General features: G+C 36.8%; 1 protein-coding gene across 3 annotated transcripts in view; it reads right to left on the bottom strand.

The window, feature by feature from the left end:
- Window positions 1-16,626, bottom strand: part of blnk (B cell linker) — a 25,761-nt gene extending 9,135 nt beyond the window's left edge. The window contains exons 1-10 of one of the 3 annotated variants that reach the window (XM_023824140.2): window positions 16,557-16,626; window positions 16,335-16,451; window positions 15,550-15,612; window positions 10,162-10,208; window positions 5,587-5,652; window positions 4,389-4,445; window positions 3,219-3,268; window positions 2,861-2,901; window positions 1,421-1,547; window positions 399-475 (exon numbers count right to left, since the gene is read on the bottom strand). In XM_023824140.2, the coding sequence (XP_023679908.1) occupies window positions 399-475; window positions 1,421-1,547; window positions 2,861-2,901; window positions 3,219-3,268; window positions 4,389-4,445; window positions 5,587-5,652; window positions 10,162-10,208; window positions 15,550-15,612; window positions 16,335-16,430 (624 nt within the window). In that variant the 5' untranslated portion in view covers window positions 16,431-16,451; window positions 16,557-16,626. Of the gene's footprint in view, window positions 1-398; window positions 476-1,420; window positions 1,548-2,860; window positions 2,902-3,218; window positions 3,269-4,388; window positions 4,446-5,586; window positions 5,653-6,565; window positions 6,925-10,161; window positions 10,209-15,549; window positions 15,613-16,334; window positions 16,452-16,556 lie in introns of those variants that run through there. The other 2 variants (XM_023824142.2, XM_023824143.2) reach the window with 2 other exon arrangements.

Raw genomic sequence — 16,626 nt, 5'->3', positions numbered from 1 at the left:
TAGTTATGTAGTTAATATAGAATGATACAAATAAAACTTATTTAATATCTTTTTATATTTTTTTGTTAATATTTGTATTCTGTATATAGTATTTTGAAAATCAATACAAAATTAATTCACCAAATGTGAAAGAATTGCAATACCAAGCATGTAGTTCAGCAAATTTCATATAGCAGGAAATTTCAGTTGCCAGTTTAACTATAAATTGGCAACATTAGTCACCCTATTACTTCCTGAAATTCTCAGTGACCCTGCACAGAATATATAAATAAGACCAAGACATACCACATTTGCACAGAATTTCAGTGCAAAGCATTACGCTGGTTGAAATATACATGAATATAGAGATATAATATCTAATATTTCAACAATGAAAAGAGGAAAAGCAGTTTACTTACATCGCTCTCGATCACATGAGCTGGATGGCTTTTCCGAGTGGGCTGGCCTGTCCTGCCACGGCGACTGTCTCGGCTGTCTGGAGTACAGAGAAAGCAGAACTTTTTAAACATCCAATATCAGCATTTTAAACATCATATAGTACATATATAGTATATATAGCTAGCTAATCTAAGAAAGTTGTCAATCTGTTATTTGTGATCATTACAAAGTCAGTAACAAACCAAATTGATCAAATGTGTCCAGGCTGAGGGCTTTGAATGAGTGGCCCTACCATTCACCACTGCATGACACGCAGTGTAGCAAGTGCATTGCTGAAATGCTGTATGATTGTTACAACAGTATGGCTGAATTACCACATTACCACTGAATTTATCACATTCGTTTAGTGATATATGTCAAAGATCATTAAATTAAAGGGAATGGAGAGGACTGTGCCTGCTTCTAAATTGAACAGTGGTGGGTGGTTTAGTTTCATGTTCAGGGTTGGTGTTTAGAGGGGAAATTCCAAGGCCCCTGAAAAAATCTGGAACATAATTGGGTAACGGTTTACTTGACGGAACACAAATACTTAGTAATAACTCAGTTACTACTTAAGTACAAATTATGAACAAATCATGAACAAATATAGTTGCTACTTGAGATCAGATAGATCACAATTCATTAATGATGAACAAACATGAGATCAGTATTTCACTAGTGTTATTCATTACTTGGTCTTTCAGTAGTTCCTTCAGTAGTTCACAAATGTTTACAGAATTAGATATAGTAGCAAACACAGTAACTGCTAGAGATAAAACACGTGTCACGATTGATGATTGATGAATTAACATGAGATCAATATGTAACTAAGACTTAGTTTGTGGTTAATTAATACTTAAGTAATATCAGTTGTGCCTTGTCAAGTAAAGTGTTACCCATGGTCTGTGTTGGGGACCGAGTATGTCATGCTTTCATGGGGCCCAAAATCTCTAATGGCATCCTTGCTTGTGTTTAAACTTTTGGGGGCGTGCGACCCATTTACCCAAGTATTCCCCCTTTGGGAAATATGGAGGTGAGGCTGACAAGAATGTTCTCTTGGAGATCTCAGAGGGTGGAGGTTCATAACTGTCATCTTGGTTCTCCAGTGGGTCCTCATATGTGTCACTGTCCTGCAAAGACCACAAGCATCAGCACTGCTGGCGTTCAGCACCTGAAAATAACTTCCCTGCCCACAAACCACAGGGACTGTGTGCAATTCAGTCTTGTTCTTATATATCACATCTGCAGCCTCTTCAAAATTAGACATGTTTCAATTAAACTATAGTTTCATTTTCTACTCAAACTTATACATTCCCTGACCATTTTCATATTAACTGATTTCATACCCTGACTCCGAGCAAAGACATTTAACAAAATGTTTCCCATATTGTTCTTCAAGTAACAACCAGAAAGAGCTTAATGATTATAGACTAAAAGTAGGTATATTTGCTTTGTTATGTTTGCATTGAAAGATTGTGGGTGAAGTTTATCTCCCATTTTAACACTCAAGCCTTGAAGATGGAAATAACCATTTTGTTTTTGTTTCCATAGAACTGTCATAAACAGATAAGGTCAGTATAAGAATTAAGAAAGCATTACAACATCTTCTTTTCACAGTCATAGTTTATAGTGTTGACTATAATACCCCATAAGCTCTCGTCTATAATGCAATATAATACCTTCATAATGCATTATAATGGTCTGGATAAAAATTAAGGATGCACTGCATGAAGAAGGTATCTACAGTACATTACAGATTAGAGCTTCATAAAGCATTCATAATGTATGACAAACATGGCTATAATGTGTGCCTTTTTATAAATACAGTCCCTCGTTTATCGCGGTTAATCCGTTCCAGACATGAATTTATGCGAAGTAGGATTCTTTATTTCTTTATTATTCGGCTGCACCTGGCGTTGAAGGATTTGCGGGGGTGCTCGAATACAGTACAGTCCATACGTACAGTAATTTTAATTTTAATTGTAATTTAGGTGTATAATTGACTCAGACAATCGAGCGCATGCTGTATCATTTTCACTGTCTATCAACTTTTTAATGAATAAATGTATTTGAAAAAACCGCGATAGAGTGAAGCCGCGAAAGTCGAAGCGCGAAATGGCGAGGGACGACTGTATCTATATTCATGTTTATAATGGTTCATGAATGCATCATAATGTGCTATGAATGTGTTCATAGATTATTATAGACATGGCATTCATATTATATGTATGTGATGTTTTTTGAGTGCATCCTCTTTATGATTTCATTTTGTAACTCATGCTGCATTTTGCAGCTAATGTTGCTTGAAAATGTTTGCTGGATTTACAAAGCCATTGCGCCTTAGTTTCTTCTGTAATGAGGGACTGTAGGAATGTAATGTATGCATGTGGCACTATATTTCTGTGAATAATATAGTCATATTCAGAAATGGACATAAACTTACAAACTCTGATCCTGATGACTGAGCTTCCTCTGGATTGTCATCTACAATTTGCAGCAGACAAACAAAACAATAAGCATTACATTTTAACACAGCACTGTGCACTGACAACTAATTTAGCTAATGCTTCTTAGCAGTTTCCATGTTATTCAAAAAATAATTCTTGAATAAAAATAAAACTGGAAACAAGTTTTTGTTATCTAGGCTTGTTATGTTTTGTTTGCTTAAATGCAATTTTGGAAAAAAAAAGACAAATGTGATAATTCTTCTGAATATTGAGCGCAAAAATGATGCAAGCTGTATTGTACATGTATTAAGACCAGTAGAACAATAATACTGTTTGCTGTTTCAAGTGTCTCACCTTGATTATAGTCTCTGTTTGGTATCCTTGGTGGCCGTTTAGTTTTTAATCTGCATTTAAAAGATACATTTATAATAATGAATTAGACCTTGTTACATGTTTCCATTTTGTGGCAGTCATAGATTATGAGGACAGCAGACCACATGAAACACAGATATTGTTCACTGATATATTAAATCATTTATTTATGAATGAGGATGGCATCCTGGAAATATGAGGGCAGATAATGACCAGGTATAAGGATTCATGGGATCATATCTTATTGCTGTCAATTTTTTTAAATAGGTTTAACTGGCAAATATAAAGTATGCTGGATTGCTATTTCCCATTAGAAGTGCAAGTGCCAGTGAAAGTGAAAACCATCTAAAAACGCTATTAATTTTCTAAAGACATGTTCAGAAAAGCTAAACCAGAACTTTTTTTGGCTACATACCAACTAATGTAAATGATGTATATTACACAATACCATGTTGTTGTTCACACAGAAAGACTACTTCTACATTACAGTAAATATCTCGCTATAGCATTTTACATTTGCATAACTATTGTTAGTCGCTACACTGCTAAGAATGTTGATTCCTTCCTTCTTTGATTCTACTCTCTGTCACTGGAATGCTAGTTGATGATCTACACCTGAAGTATACAATATCATTTCCCTTCATGACTGTAACACATTCTGCTTCCCTTTTATTGGCTGGAGATTACATCATTAAATCATTTGGAATGTTTACTCTAGGGTCAGTATTATAGCCTACATTGTATCATTTTGGTTATGGCACTGAACCAGCTACATAATGCCCCACAGGTATCCTTTTGTTAAACAACAGCCAGTCAATTAATTTTCAAGTGTAGGATTTTTTCCCCTACCTTTGAACAGTTTTTGATTAATGGCATCTATGCCAAAATGTGCTGCACTATTTGCTGTACAAACACTTATCGAGGAAGCAGATATTGTGGCCTGTTCATAAGAATGATGACTCTGTAGTTTTGTCATCCATTATGACACACAGTGTCTGTGTTTCAAAATCCTGGAATCAGACTGTAGTATTCGGGCTAGACACGTGCCAGGTGCTGTCTAGCACTTAATCATGGGAAATTACAACAATCAATTAGGACAGATTAGGCAGGGAGAAGACAGTTCTGTATAATGTGAGCCAAGTCTGATCATACCGGTCCCATGTACTTCTCCCCGTTTTCCGAATGAAAGCCGCTTGCTCATTTTGAAACCTATATATTGAATAAAGAATGGGTGAAATTATATTTGGAAGTGCAATATTCTATAATATCCCAAATGTCTACAGTATGTAGTTTTAAACATCACACAAATACTCCTTCCTGATTGAGTACTATAAGCTTCTCATCCCCACTAACACAACAGAATGTAAGACTGGAAAATATTCAGTCTGTCAACATTTCTCTGCATCTATTTTCAGTTGCTCCAGTTTCACTATGTAACAGACATCTGCAATATCAGGTGATAATTATGAGAAAAGAGGAATTACTCCTCGACAGGTTTCATCTTGTCTTCTATCTTCTAGTTTTCTCTTCTTGAAATTCCAGAAACATCTACAACTAAAACTCACATACAAAGTAGCATTCACAATGACCTCACAAAGTAAAATGTCCATAATATGTTTTAAATAAGTCCAAACTCATGGAACTTTTTTTCAGCAACAAATAAACCAAGGCTGGTTGGTTCAGGATAAAAGTAACTAGCTTATATTTTTCATTTCCAGATTATCTAGTTCTTCTAAAGGGATAATCAAACTAGTTGAGTGATAATTGAAATAATACTTGGCCACCAGAATTCATTCATTTTCACATGAATCATCTTGCTGTCTTTTTTTGAGGCAAACACGCGCACACGTGCACGCACACACACACACACGTTTGTCAATTTATCTTTGTGGAGATTCTCCATTCATTTCTATTTCTATTCATTTCATTTCATTCCTAATCCCAAAAATGACAACCCTAACCCTTACCCAGCCCTAATCTTAACTATGTGTAACCAAACTAGATATGAAACTTTGGGCATTTTTAATTTTTTGATTGCATTCACAGATCTTTGTGGGAAACTGAAAACTCCCCACAATGTCAAAATAACAGACATTTGGTCATCACAATGTAATAAAAACATAATCTATACACACACAAAGAGAAATGTGTATATAGGGTTCCACTATTTATATAGGGCCTCTGGAGTATTTTCCCAGGGTGAAGGGTCTTGTGCAAGTACTCAACAATGCGACTACTCTGCCGATTATGGGACTTGAACCAACAGCCTTCTGATCAGAGGCACAGATGCCTAACCCAGCAAACCACAAACCTAAAGTCTCCGCACACAATGGAATTCACCAAAACTTACTTCTTCAGTCTGTTAATGATGCTTCCATCATTTTTCTTTATGTCCTGGACCATCTTTTGAAGCTGCCTGAAAGACACATAATTTGACAATTAAACGTGGCCATGCGTTAATAAAAAGATTCCCTTTGGGTGTATAGCATTTACGTCTCAAATTGAACCTTTCCCTTTGAAGAACAACTGCTGATAACTTTCAAACGGTTAAGAAAACATCATGAAGCAACATCTGATATATTACATTTCTCATAGCAGGTTCTATGTTGCCAGTTTTGCTCAGTACTTTTTAAACCAAAATACTGAGTATGTTTACTGTATGTCTTTGTATCTACGCAAACAAAACATAGATAAAAAAGTAATAACCGCTTATTGTAAATATAATGCTGATAAGAATATCACACATTTTTAATATATAAATTTGGAAAGGTGGTTGGTTCTGTTGACAGAACATTTAACTGCAGACACAGAGAGCTTAAACACATAATTATACCAAGTTGACTCTTGCAGGCAATACCCAAAGGTAATTATTTTGCGTTTATACAAATTACAACACTACCATATTCTACATACATTGCACATATATTTAATATCTCTTTTGAAACATTTTTTATATATATCAACTTAGATTTGAAGACTAAATACCACGAGCTTTGAACTAACACTGTATACGTTTAGTTATGTTATTAACCCAATATACTGCACTCACACAAGCAGAACACGAAGTTACACAATATTACCGTTTTCTTTCATGTGTCTAAAAACAAATCTTTTCCTTATAATACACAAGGAAAGAGTGTATTTCTTGCTTTTGTTATTTTAAATCAACTCTTTCACGTGACTCTCACAACATCAATCAAGGATTCGTCAACTTAGAAGACAAACATCGGAAAACAGGAACATCGCGATATAAACTTAAGTATATAAAGTATATAAACTTAAAGGAAAATAACTCTGATTAAATTCCACGAATGTTAATCCAGCCGTACCTGATTTTCTCCGATGCGGGAGCCGTAAATTTACTAAGCTTGTCCATCTTTTACGAGTCGCGCAGCCTGGATGCCTCCCTGCGATCGCCGCTCCTTATAGCCGCCCCACCCCGCGCTGGAGCTGGCATGGGCGTTCATGCCACTACTGGCGGCTTTATTGGAAATAAGCGTTACCCTACAAGTCAATAACCACGAGTCCTACCCATAGGCTAATCAAATTTCCTCTGCACTTCCTCTGTGTAGTTACACGACACTATAGTTTTTACAGTTAGTCTACAATTAAGTGAATCTTGAAACCTTGCAGTAGCCTGTATGACTGTCTTAATGGTCTGCTCTGGCACTCTTTTGGCAACCGAAAACAAAACGAATAGTTCTCCTTTTTCAACTTAACGCTGCAAAGCAGATAGGAAAATTTCACAATAATTAGTATAGTATCTCAAAGTTCTCACACAGCTAGTTTGTATTAAACCGTCTTGAACGAATCTTTTATACGACTTCACACTGTATTCCCTGAATTAAAAGTGGTGTGTGTGTGTGTGTGTGTATGTAAAATAGTAATACATTTATTATTATTATTATTATTATTATTATTAAATATTTTGGCCAATCTAATGTTATTTGGGTATCATGCGAAAAGAGAAATTTTATGTTAAAACATAAGGCAAAAATTAAAGCATACGTATGCTCTATATTGTTAGATAGGTAGAAAAACACGTCCCAGTCCCTAAACTTCTCTCCTATTCTCTTAAACATAAGTTTGCCAAATGCTAACTGGGTTCGTAATTAGTTAGCCAATGCTTTTGTCCAGATTACTAACTTAAATTATATAGCTAAAAAAATGCTCATGAGGATCGATACAGGGTAACCATTACAGAAACAAAGGTACATATTGGTTGGTCATTTTATACTAACATGGTGACTTGACTAGGGCTTAATCGTCTCCCAGTGACTGCTGTACCAAAAGAGCATGTATGAGCTATACATCCCACCAAAATAGTTCTGATTCTGATACCAGTGACTCTACTCTGCTATTCCGGCAGCGTTCTTCTGACTTCCTATGAAGACCCCACAGCAAGACCACTAGAATTGCCACACTTCCTGTACCTACAGTACACATCATCAGTACAAGCCATTGTACTGCTCTCATGTCAAAATTCAGCCCTTGCTGGAATCACTTCAATATTAAGCCTACATATGTTTTTTTAAACTGATATGTTAACAGTCTGACTTTACAGGTACACACAATAACTTGAACAAAAGATGACTCCCCTTCTCCATGTCACGATACCTTGTAAAATACTACATCCTGGTAATGTAGTGGCATAGTGTGAGTTTTCATTTTGGTTCTAAGACTAAACCCACGTTTTGGCCTATCGCTTGCACAAAGACACTGCTAGAGGGGACCTCCTTGACACAAACACGGCATGCTGCATGCCCTGAGCTTCCTGCAGATTCGCCTGGCTGCTCAAGTGATTCATGATGCTATTTATACTGAACACTGAAAACAGGTGCAAAGAGATGGAAGAGACACATGAGAGGGAGCGAAAGTTGGATGGTCCAGAACTGTCAGAACAGGAAGTATCTGTAAACACCCTTCCAAGCACAAGGGACACATGACTACGTAACCTATAACTTAGTACTCACAGACGCACTTCTGTGTTTGTGTTTGTCTGTTGCGACCATCTGCTTCCCCCTGCTATTGGCAACATGCTCACTTTGGCTTACATTCTTAATGCCACTGTTTCTTATTACAGTCAAGGTGTTGCAGATCGAAACATCATTTCTGTACACACATGGGCTGAAAGAAAAAGCCTCTTTTCACCCTCTGACTCTAAAAGTGTTACGAGACTGTATCACATGGTGTGTCACACCACTGGATCCCAGTACGCTTCCTATAATCCCAGGGATCTGCACATACTGTATATTACATGGAAAAAAAAAAAAAACAGAATTCTTTTTTACATCTAGTTGCTTGCTGAGACTTTTATCTTCAACAACTTACAGTACAAAGACATTGGGGTGAAGTGCTCAAGTAGAGACCCTCCTGGGATTTCAACAGGAACTACTGTGTATAAAAATACCTTCCTTTCTGTACTACCTGGTTCTTCTTCAGAGGATATAGTTCAAGTGTGAAGTTACAATGATCCTCTATGTTAATTTTTCACCTTTTTCACATTATCGAGCTAATGATATATAATTAAATTCTTCAGTGCTGTTCACATAGGTCAGTTAAAACAAAAAAGCATCACAATCTTAAAATATTATAAATTAAACATTTAACCATACATTTCCTTTCAAATAACTAAGAGTAAAAATACCTTGACTTTAACACAAAGTTATCACCAAGTTTGCACATATTTTAAAGGCCATAGACTCCTAGACACCAAAAAAACTGGTTTGCATGAGTACAAAGTGGTGCTTATTTCTTAAGGGTCTTTTATACATTTGATTCAGCTCCATGGACAGAGTTGCAGAATCAAATTTCTCATACAGAGACAAGAGCCACATGGTGAAACTCACGTGTTTTATATTATCTCTCAATACATAATCTGTCGACCTTAAAATCAACTTAAAATCAATCAGCTTTTGCCTGAACAGTTAACAAAGAAGCATTTGTTACTTCCTTGTTTCGCAAAATGATCATTAACTCATGGTAAAAAAAAATCACTCAGGCATGCAGCCCAAGAAATCTCAATATCAGATACAGTACTTGTCCTGTTTTCCAGTTTATTCTGCAAAGGACATAATGGAAGTGATGCATACTGTATTTACCCACTTAGAATTTATGAACCTTAGTGTTAACAGTTTAGATAAAGGACTGTACAAAAACATGTTCATGCCTTTATAAAGTACATAAATGCAGTTTTGGGAAAATGTAGCCCCCCCTAATAAATCAAAACCAGCTAATACAACCCCCCCCCCCCCCAATAATCATGTTTCCCCCGTGATGGGTGGAGACCTCAACCCCTCCAATGTTCCAGCCAAAGTTACGCCCTTGGTTGGGACTCAGAAGGATGCAAGTTCAAATCCTGTGGTTGGCAGAGTGATCCCACCATTGGGCCCATGAGCGAGGGCCTTAACCCCAATTGCTTCAGAGTCTGTCCCTATTTCCTCCTCTACGCCAGGTTCATGAGATGGCCTCCTGGGATGCTTTTCCTGCTATCCTGAAGGAGATACCGCATATATGCTGGGCACTCATTGGTCGCTTTTCCTTCACTCTATGGTCAAACTCCTCCAAAGCCATTTCTACTGTGTTTAGGTCAGGTGGCCAGGTCATGTGATGTGACACTCTATCACTCTCCTTTGTAGCCAACTTAGTGTGTCCAAACTTTTGACTGCCACTGTACATGCCATTGTTTTAATTGTCCTTAATGTTTACCCAAAACACTCTTTGTCATGAAAGTAACAAACCAGATTGCCTCATAATCCGCAGTAAAGGTCACATCACATGACACATTTCATAAGAGTTTTTATTTATGGAGTTAAACAGCTTCCTAATTCTGCACTGTGACACACGTCACTTATTTATGTATAGGATTACCAGGTAGTGACTTTTTTTTTTTTTTAATTGTGTATTTCCCATGCACTGCACTTACGGTTGGTGTATGAGACTGAAACTGTTGAGATCTCTATGTGACAGGATCTGTGGAAACAAAGAAAATGAATGGATATTAAAAGCTGCACAGTCAAACAAATCATCTACCTGCTTGGGAATTAGTGCTGTGAGTCTCTACCACTTTATGTTTGCATAACCTCTATATTCTTCACAAGAGTTGATCGCCTTTATACAATATTTTTACCTGCTTCTGAACACAGGCAATAATTTGACAATGCATTCTGCAAACCAGATTTTATGATCTTGATTGTACAACCCACACTTTAATTCACATGAATATGAGTATTTGTAAGTCTTATTATAATGGAGATCAAACGAATATTCATTGAGATGTTTGTTTTTTAACATTACTTTTATCGAGAATTTGATAAGTTGAAATACCTCTTTACCACCAATAGATGGAGACATTTCTAAATAAATATTGTGACTCAGCCATCGCTGCCTTGTTATGATACTTCGTTAATTTTTCTTTGCAGAAAAAGGCAAGCTTTTTTAAGACTGTGGGTGGAAATGTTTGTATATTTAAGACAAATACATAATTTTATCTTATATGTGCCTGCTGAAATTAACATAATTATCTTTTATCATGCAACACTTTAAGACATTATCATAAATTTCTTTAAAGAGAGGGGGCTCTTTTATACATTTTATCACCATAAATCAATCAGCACTGGAAAACCTGAGATAAACAACCTACCAGTTTTTTTACATTTATTGTCATTACTAGTACCGATATGACTAACTTTTTTTGCAATATTTGAAACATTACCCGTTGAACATTTTAAAAACAAACATGTGCCAGTGTTATATTTTATTTTTATACACCTTTTTTATGGGACATACTGGCTGAATATCCTTGATCTTGTCATTTTTTTACCTTAGGCAAAGGAATCCTTAATAAAAAATAAAATCATTTTATCTTTAAGAAAATGGTTTGTTTTTTCCCTATTAGCTCATAATCTTTCTGTAAGACAAAAAAAAAAAATCAAGCTTAGCCTTTTGATCATGAATAAAATCTAAATTATCAGTGCCTTGTCGCATGCTGCTAAGAAGTTGAATAATTTATGATTTTACTCCAAGACTGGGGAAAAAATAATGGCCCAGAATATTAAAGATAAATGTCCTTCCCCTACAAGCAAATGAATATCTGAGATCAGAAAGTTGGGGTTCATATATAGCCAAGCCAAAATTTTTTACGAATAAAAGAGCATTTGGCAGTTTGGATTCCAAGTGAGACGGTAACTGCAATTTACTACAGAGAAGTACCACATGCCCTATAAATCATGCTGTTCGTAATACTTTGTCATATATTTAGTGATGTTTACCTCTGTCACTTGTAATCTTAATTTTAAAAAGCCTCAATATTTTGCTGTCATTTTGATTGCAAAAAGCGTCATTTATTGAGTGGATCATTTTTTTCCTGTAAGTTTGCACTGTTCAAATTGCTATATATGTAGTTGTATATTAATTTATTTGTATATTTATATAGTTTTGATATGATATTTTCTTTGGAGAGCTCCCCATCTTCCAACCACTTATCCTAGTTGGGGTCACAGGTGGCCCAGGAACCCATCCCACACCTCAGGTGTGGAGCCAATGCATCACAGGGTGCCTGCAGCCACAACCATATATTATGAGCAACTGACAGACTCTAGTTAGCCTTCATGTCTTTGGACAGCAGGAGGGAACTGGATGCACCATGGGGAGAGCATGCAACTCCACACAAACACTGGAGGCAGAACTGGAAGCCCCAGCCTTGGAGGTGTACAACAGCCTTGCTTTCTAGTGAGCCCTGTCTTCTGAGACAGCATCATTGACAAGCATTTTATTCTGAACCCAATACGCAGCCAACACACTGGTATATTTTCTATCATACAGATCTGAAGGTGAAGGGAAAACACACACAGCCCCAAACCTATATTCTTAGCAAGCAGACTTTTGCTGACCATAGATAACAGGACACCTTACTGTGCATACTATGCAAGTCATTTGGACCTAAATCCAAAGGCTTCACTTACCCCTACATTTGGTAAAAAATAAGCAAAAATATGAATTATCTTCTTTGATGCCAAAATGATGGCTATTTGAGTGCAAATCCAGGTTCAAGGATTACTGGATGTAAACTGTAATATTGTGTCATCCCCACCTGCATTACATGTTGTTGAGACTTACATAATAACCCACAGAGCATTGAAGTAAATCCATTCAAACCATCATTATCCAGCCAGGCCTACAATATCTTGGCATTTCTTTTTTGCACATGCTGCAATATTACTGGACAAACTGCAGCAGAGAATACTTATGAAGCTTATAATGTCAGTGTTCAACTTTCCATTTGAATCCTTAAATTACACAGGGCTTGTCTTACTATGCTGTGTTGGAAATCATCTGGAAATGCTGGAAAGTGCAGGTAAGAAGAAGCTGTTTGACTGTGTAACAAAAGTCCAAGAGGGGAAAAAACCAGGTGTGTCAAACCTGTGAAATCGCACCAGGAAATCAGCAGATAGTTCATGTATAAATGCCACATGAATATGCATTGGCAGCAGGTACTGTAAAGCCCTTCCCTCCTGCACAGTGCTGTAAGCGCTACATTCCCAGGAGTGCGACGGGTCACGACCTCACGATCTTTTGATCACATTTACTCACCAATTCAGCAGATCTTGCCCAGTTTAAGTGGCATGCTTTAAACTCTGTTTTTAAATGTTAGTGTAGGTCACCAAACGGTCTGATGTCTCCCCTTTCTGAAAATTCGGCTCGTATGCTATCAGGGGTGTAAAGTAACATATTACAAATACTCTCATTGATGTAACTGAGTAGTGTTCTTCAGAATTTGTACTTTAATAAGTACTCTTAAATTGGTATACTTTTACTTTAGTACATATGAAGTACTGTAACAGCACTTTCATTCTACTATTTATCCACTGCTTCTCTAAATTAGCCTACTGGTTCTACTGGCACGTAAATCAAATTATGTGCCAGAATTGGAAGCTGAAAATATAGAAAGTTAACAACCACCAATAATCCTGGAGCTCAGGGGCAGAATTTCCTTGACTATAGAGCTAGTACATCCATGGCACCTGCCAAATCAAAGCCATGAAGAGTAATAATGCTATGATGTCATGTCATGTCAGCTTTCCCTTCCAAAGCACGTTGTGATATCTGCATTTAAGGATTTGGCCTCTGATGTGAAGACGCAATTAAGTCATAGTTTTATCTTATGAACTTCTTTTGGTACCTACAAATGTTGTACATCCAGCAATGCTCTTAGTTTGTGATAACGCTTAACGTTATAATTTTAAGCTACCATATTTACCTACATTGAACCAATTTATTTACAGTTGAGTTTTAGCTAGCTAGGTAATTTATTAATGGAAGCTGAATGCTTTTAGCCCATGGAGTAAAGTTGCTGGAAGCCTGCATTAATGTCAATGTGAAAATATACTAAATTCTTTGTACCTGTAGACGGTACAAAGTGTGCGGTTTCGCAGTCCGTACCAACCCCGTTAACGACAAATTCCCAGGCTTTCTTGTGAGGCAAACTTTGTATCTCTGGAGACGTCCATTTACCGCGCGACTGATTGTCCAGATATAAAGCGTCAAATAGGGTGAAAACAATTTTGAGTTTCCAGTTCTTCTGTCTGGCAGGTGACCAGATTTTCAAAACTAAAAACTGGGACACTAGATGCCAGAGTCACAGTGTTTACATTCCATGACTTCACGCTCACTTTAAGTTGTAGCACTAATGCCAGTACTGTAAAAACTTTAGTAGCACAAAGGAAAAACAATTAGCATAACAAGCAGGGAACGGATTGCAAAACCGTGCACACAAATTGCTAAACCGTGGGTATGGACTGCATAACTGTGTACACAGATTGCTAAACGGTGGGTACAGATTGCAAAACCATGCGCACAAATTGCTGCAAAACCGAGTTCTCGGTTTGCAAAACCGTGGGCACGAATTACGAATTTATTTCTCGCCTGAACCCAGGAGTGCTCCATACTTTTTTTATCTTACTTCAGGAGTTTCTGGGACCAGTACGTTTACTCTAGTTCAGTTTTTGGAAGAAGCAGTTCTTGTTTTCTATAAACCTGGAATTCTCAATAGGCTGCAAGTGGATCTGGCTCACAATCAAAACACACCCCTGGCCCACAATGTTACTTGAACCCCAGCCCATGGTATTACTTGAAAAATGGATTGAGGACAAAACAAACTTTGCTTCTAATTTACACAAATCACTTGCTGTCCTAATACAAGTGCGCCTCTTATTACAGCAGCCTCTAGCTTATTAATGAAAAACAAAAAAATCATAATTTTTCCCCGGCTCCCACAAACACTTTTTGTACATGGCTGTCAATATCCTGTCATCCTGCACCACTGTCTTCTGCTTTTCCGTTCTCTTTGCTCTCAGGGGTGCTACTCAGCTCCAAACAATACAAGCAATAATAATTTGTGCTTAAATCAAAAACCATGTATTATTCAAAAGACTGACAAGAGCCAAGTAAACAGAGAACCAGATGAGATTCTATATTAACTGAAGTTTATGATGCCACTTGGTTCATGTCAGCCTGCCTGCAATTTTCAAGATATGGTATATTTGAGTTACGTTTAGTGGAAGATAAACTCCATCAATTTTTTTATTTGTGCTCCTCCACTATAAAGCACATGCAAGTTTGTAATCTTTCTTTTTCAGTTCTCATTTCTTAGTTATTGCTTTACAATTCAGTCATCATGCTTGTGTTCCAGTATAACTTTAAAGGCAGCTAAAAATTTATTTGTAGTAGTTCTTATGCCATTTATGTCCCATTGATGTGGTAGAACAGCATTTGTATTGTCTTTTAATAAGTCCTCGCTATTTCTGAGAGGTTTCTGACAACTGTGATTCCTGCTGGCAAACTGAATGACAACATGCACCTGGCTAGCTGGGAAGAGAGGCTTGAAAATGGAAAAACTAGCTTCCTTTCAGTTTAAGGGAATTTCCTGCAGTCGCTGATTCGTGAGGTTAGAAGCATAAATTACAGCAAGCAATTAGACCCTTGTTAGCCTATACAGCTCAGGCTGTGGTTGTTAAAAGGAAGTTTCTGTAATGGTTCCAAAAGTACGACACCAGAATTTGGTTGTGGAAAATCCTGAGCATACATGTATATATTTATTTAGTGTTTTACTACTGTTTTCTGATAATTTCATACATAACCTTCTGCATATACTGAGGTTAATTAATGTATTACCTCATTATTGATTTACTTGTATTTATATGTGTGCAAAGGTTTTAACCAGAGTGTAGGACTTTCTGAATCCACAATGCTGCCTTCACAATTCTGTGTGTATGTCGTGTTGTGGATTTCAAGACAGACATTGACATGATCTTACCAGCAACCGGTGTCCGTCAATGTTCATCCTTTTCACAGTGTCAGAACATTCTTTCATTCCATTCTATTTGAATCAAAAATGAAAGTAAAAACAGATATGATGCAGTATAGAATGTTCTCTCTGTCAGACCGAATTCAATGGCAAAGAAGATACATTAATGAATTGGTAATATGTTATTTGGATAATCCGCCTACAGAGGATTTGTAGCATTTCAACAATTCAGATCTAACAATTAAGCTGTTTTGCTGTCTGTTGGTGTACAACAGAATACACAGTATACAGAGTATATGTCATGATTCATGGACCTATTCTTAGACTAATTTAATTCAATTTAATTATTCACTCAAACAATGTTATATTAATTGTTGAATCTCAACTAATGAGTTCTTCATATGTTACAAATACTCTGTATATCCACTGTAGGAGGGCTATCCAAATAAGGCATTAACAATGAATTAAATTAAATATGTTAAATATTATTACTATTTTTTGGCCTTTCTGATGTTCCTGCAATATTAAGTATCAGACAACAGAATCAGTATTAGGGTTTATTCATGGCATGTAAAAGAAATTCAGTTTAATGCCAGAATTTAATCATACACATTTAATCTTAGCTATATTGTAGGCCTAACACCGACATGTATTTGCCTATTGAATGCTATTGTAGTGGTCACTAAGGCCTTTTCACACACACAGTTTATAACCCATGTGTGTGTATAAGAATCTTATAGCTTCAAATAACGGCAAACTGACCACCCAATGGGGAAAGCAATTCTGTTGCTCACCTGACAAAGAAAGGTGGCGACCTGCCGGGGACTCCAGGCCTCACACTGCTCCTTGGTGGGAAGGTGCTTCGCTTCCATTGCTCTCCAGTCTTCCATGACTGTGACAGTGGCACTGCTCTTATTTAAACGTTAAATGAGGAATATAAGGCACTCAACTTCTACATTGTGTCAAAGCTGTAGCTGAAGTGTGTAATAGGAAGTGATATCTAATAGTGGACTTACAGGAATAGGTTTCGTGGGGTTAGCAAGCTTTTGTGATTGTTCCCATGCAGGCTGTACACACTTCCTAACA

This window comes from Paramormyrops kingsleyae, chromosome 3 (genome assembly GCF_048594095.1).
Source record: "Paramormyrops kingsleyae isolate MSU_618 chromosome 3, PKINGS_0.4, whole genome shotgun sequence".
In the NCBI taxonomy this organism is placed as follows: Eukaryota; Metazoa; Chordata; class Actinopteri; order Osteoglossiformes; family Mormyridae; genus Paramormyrops; species Paramormyrops kingsleyae.
Note: the sequence above shows the minus strand (reverse complement) of the source record. Positions and strands in the feature narration are given on the sequence as shown.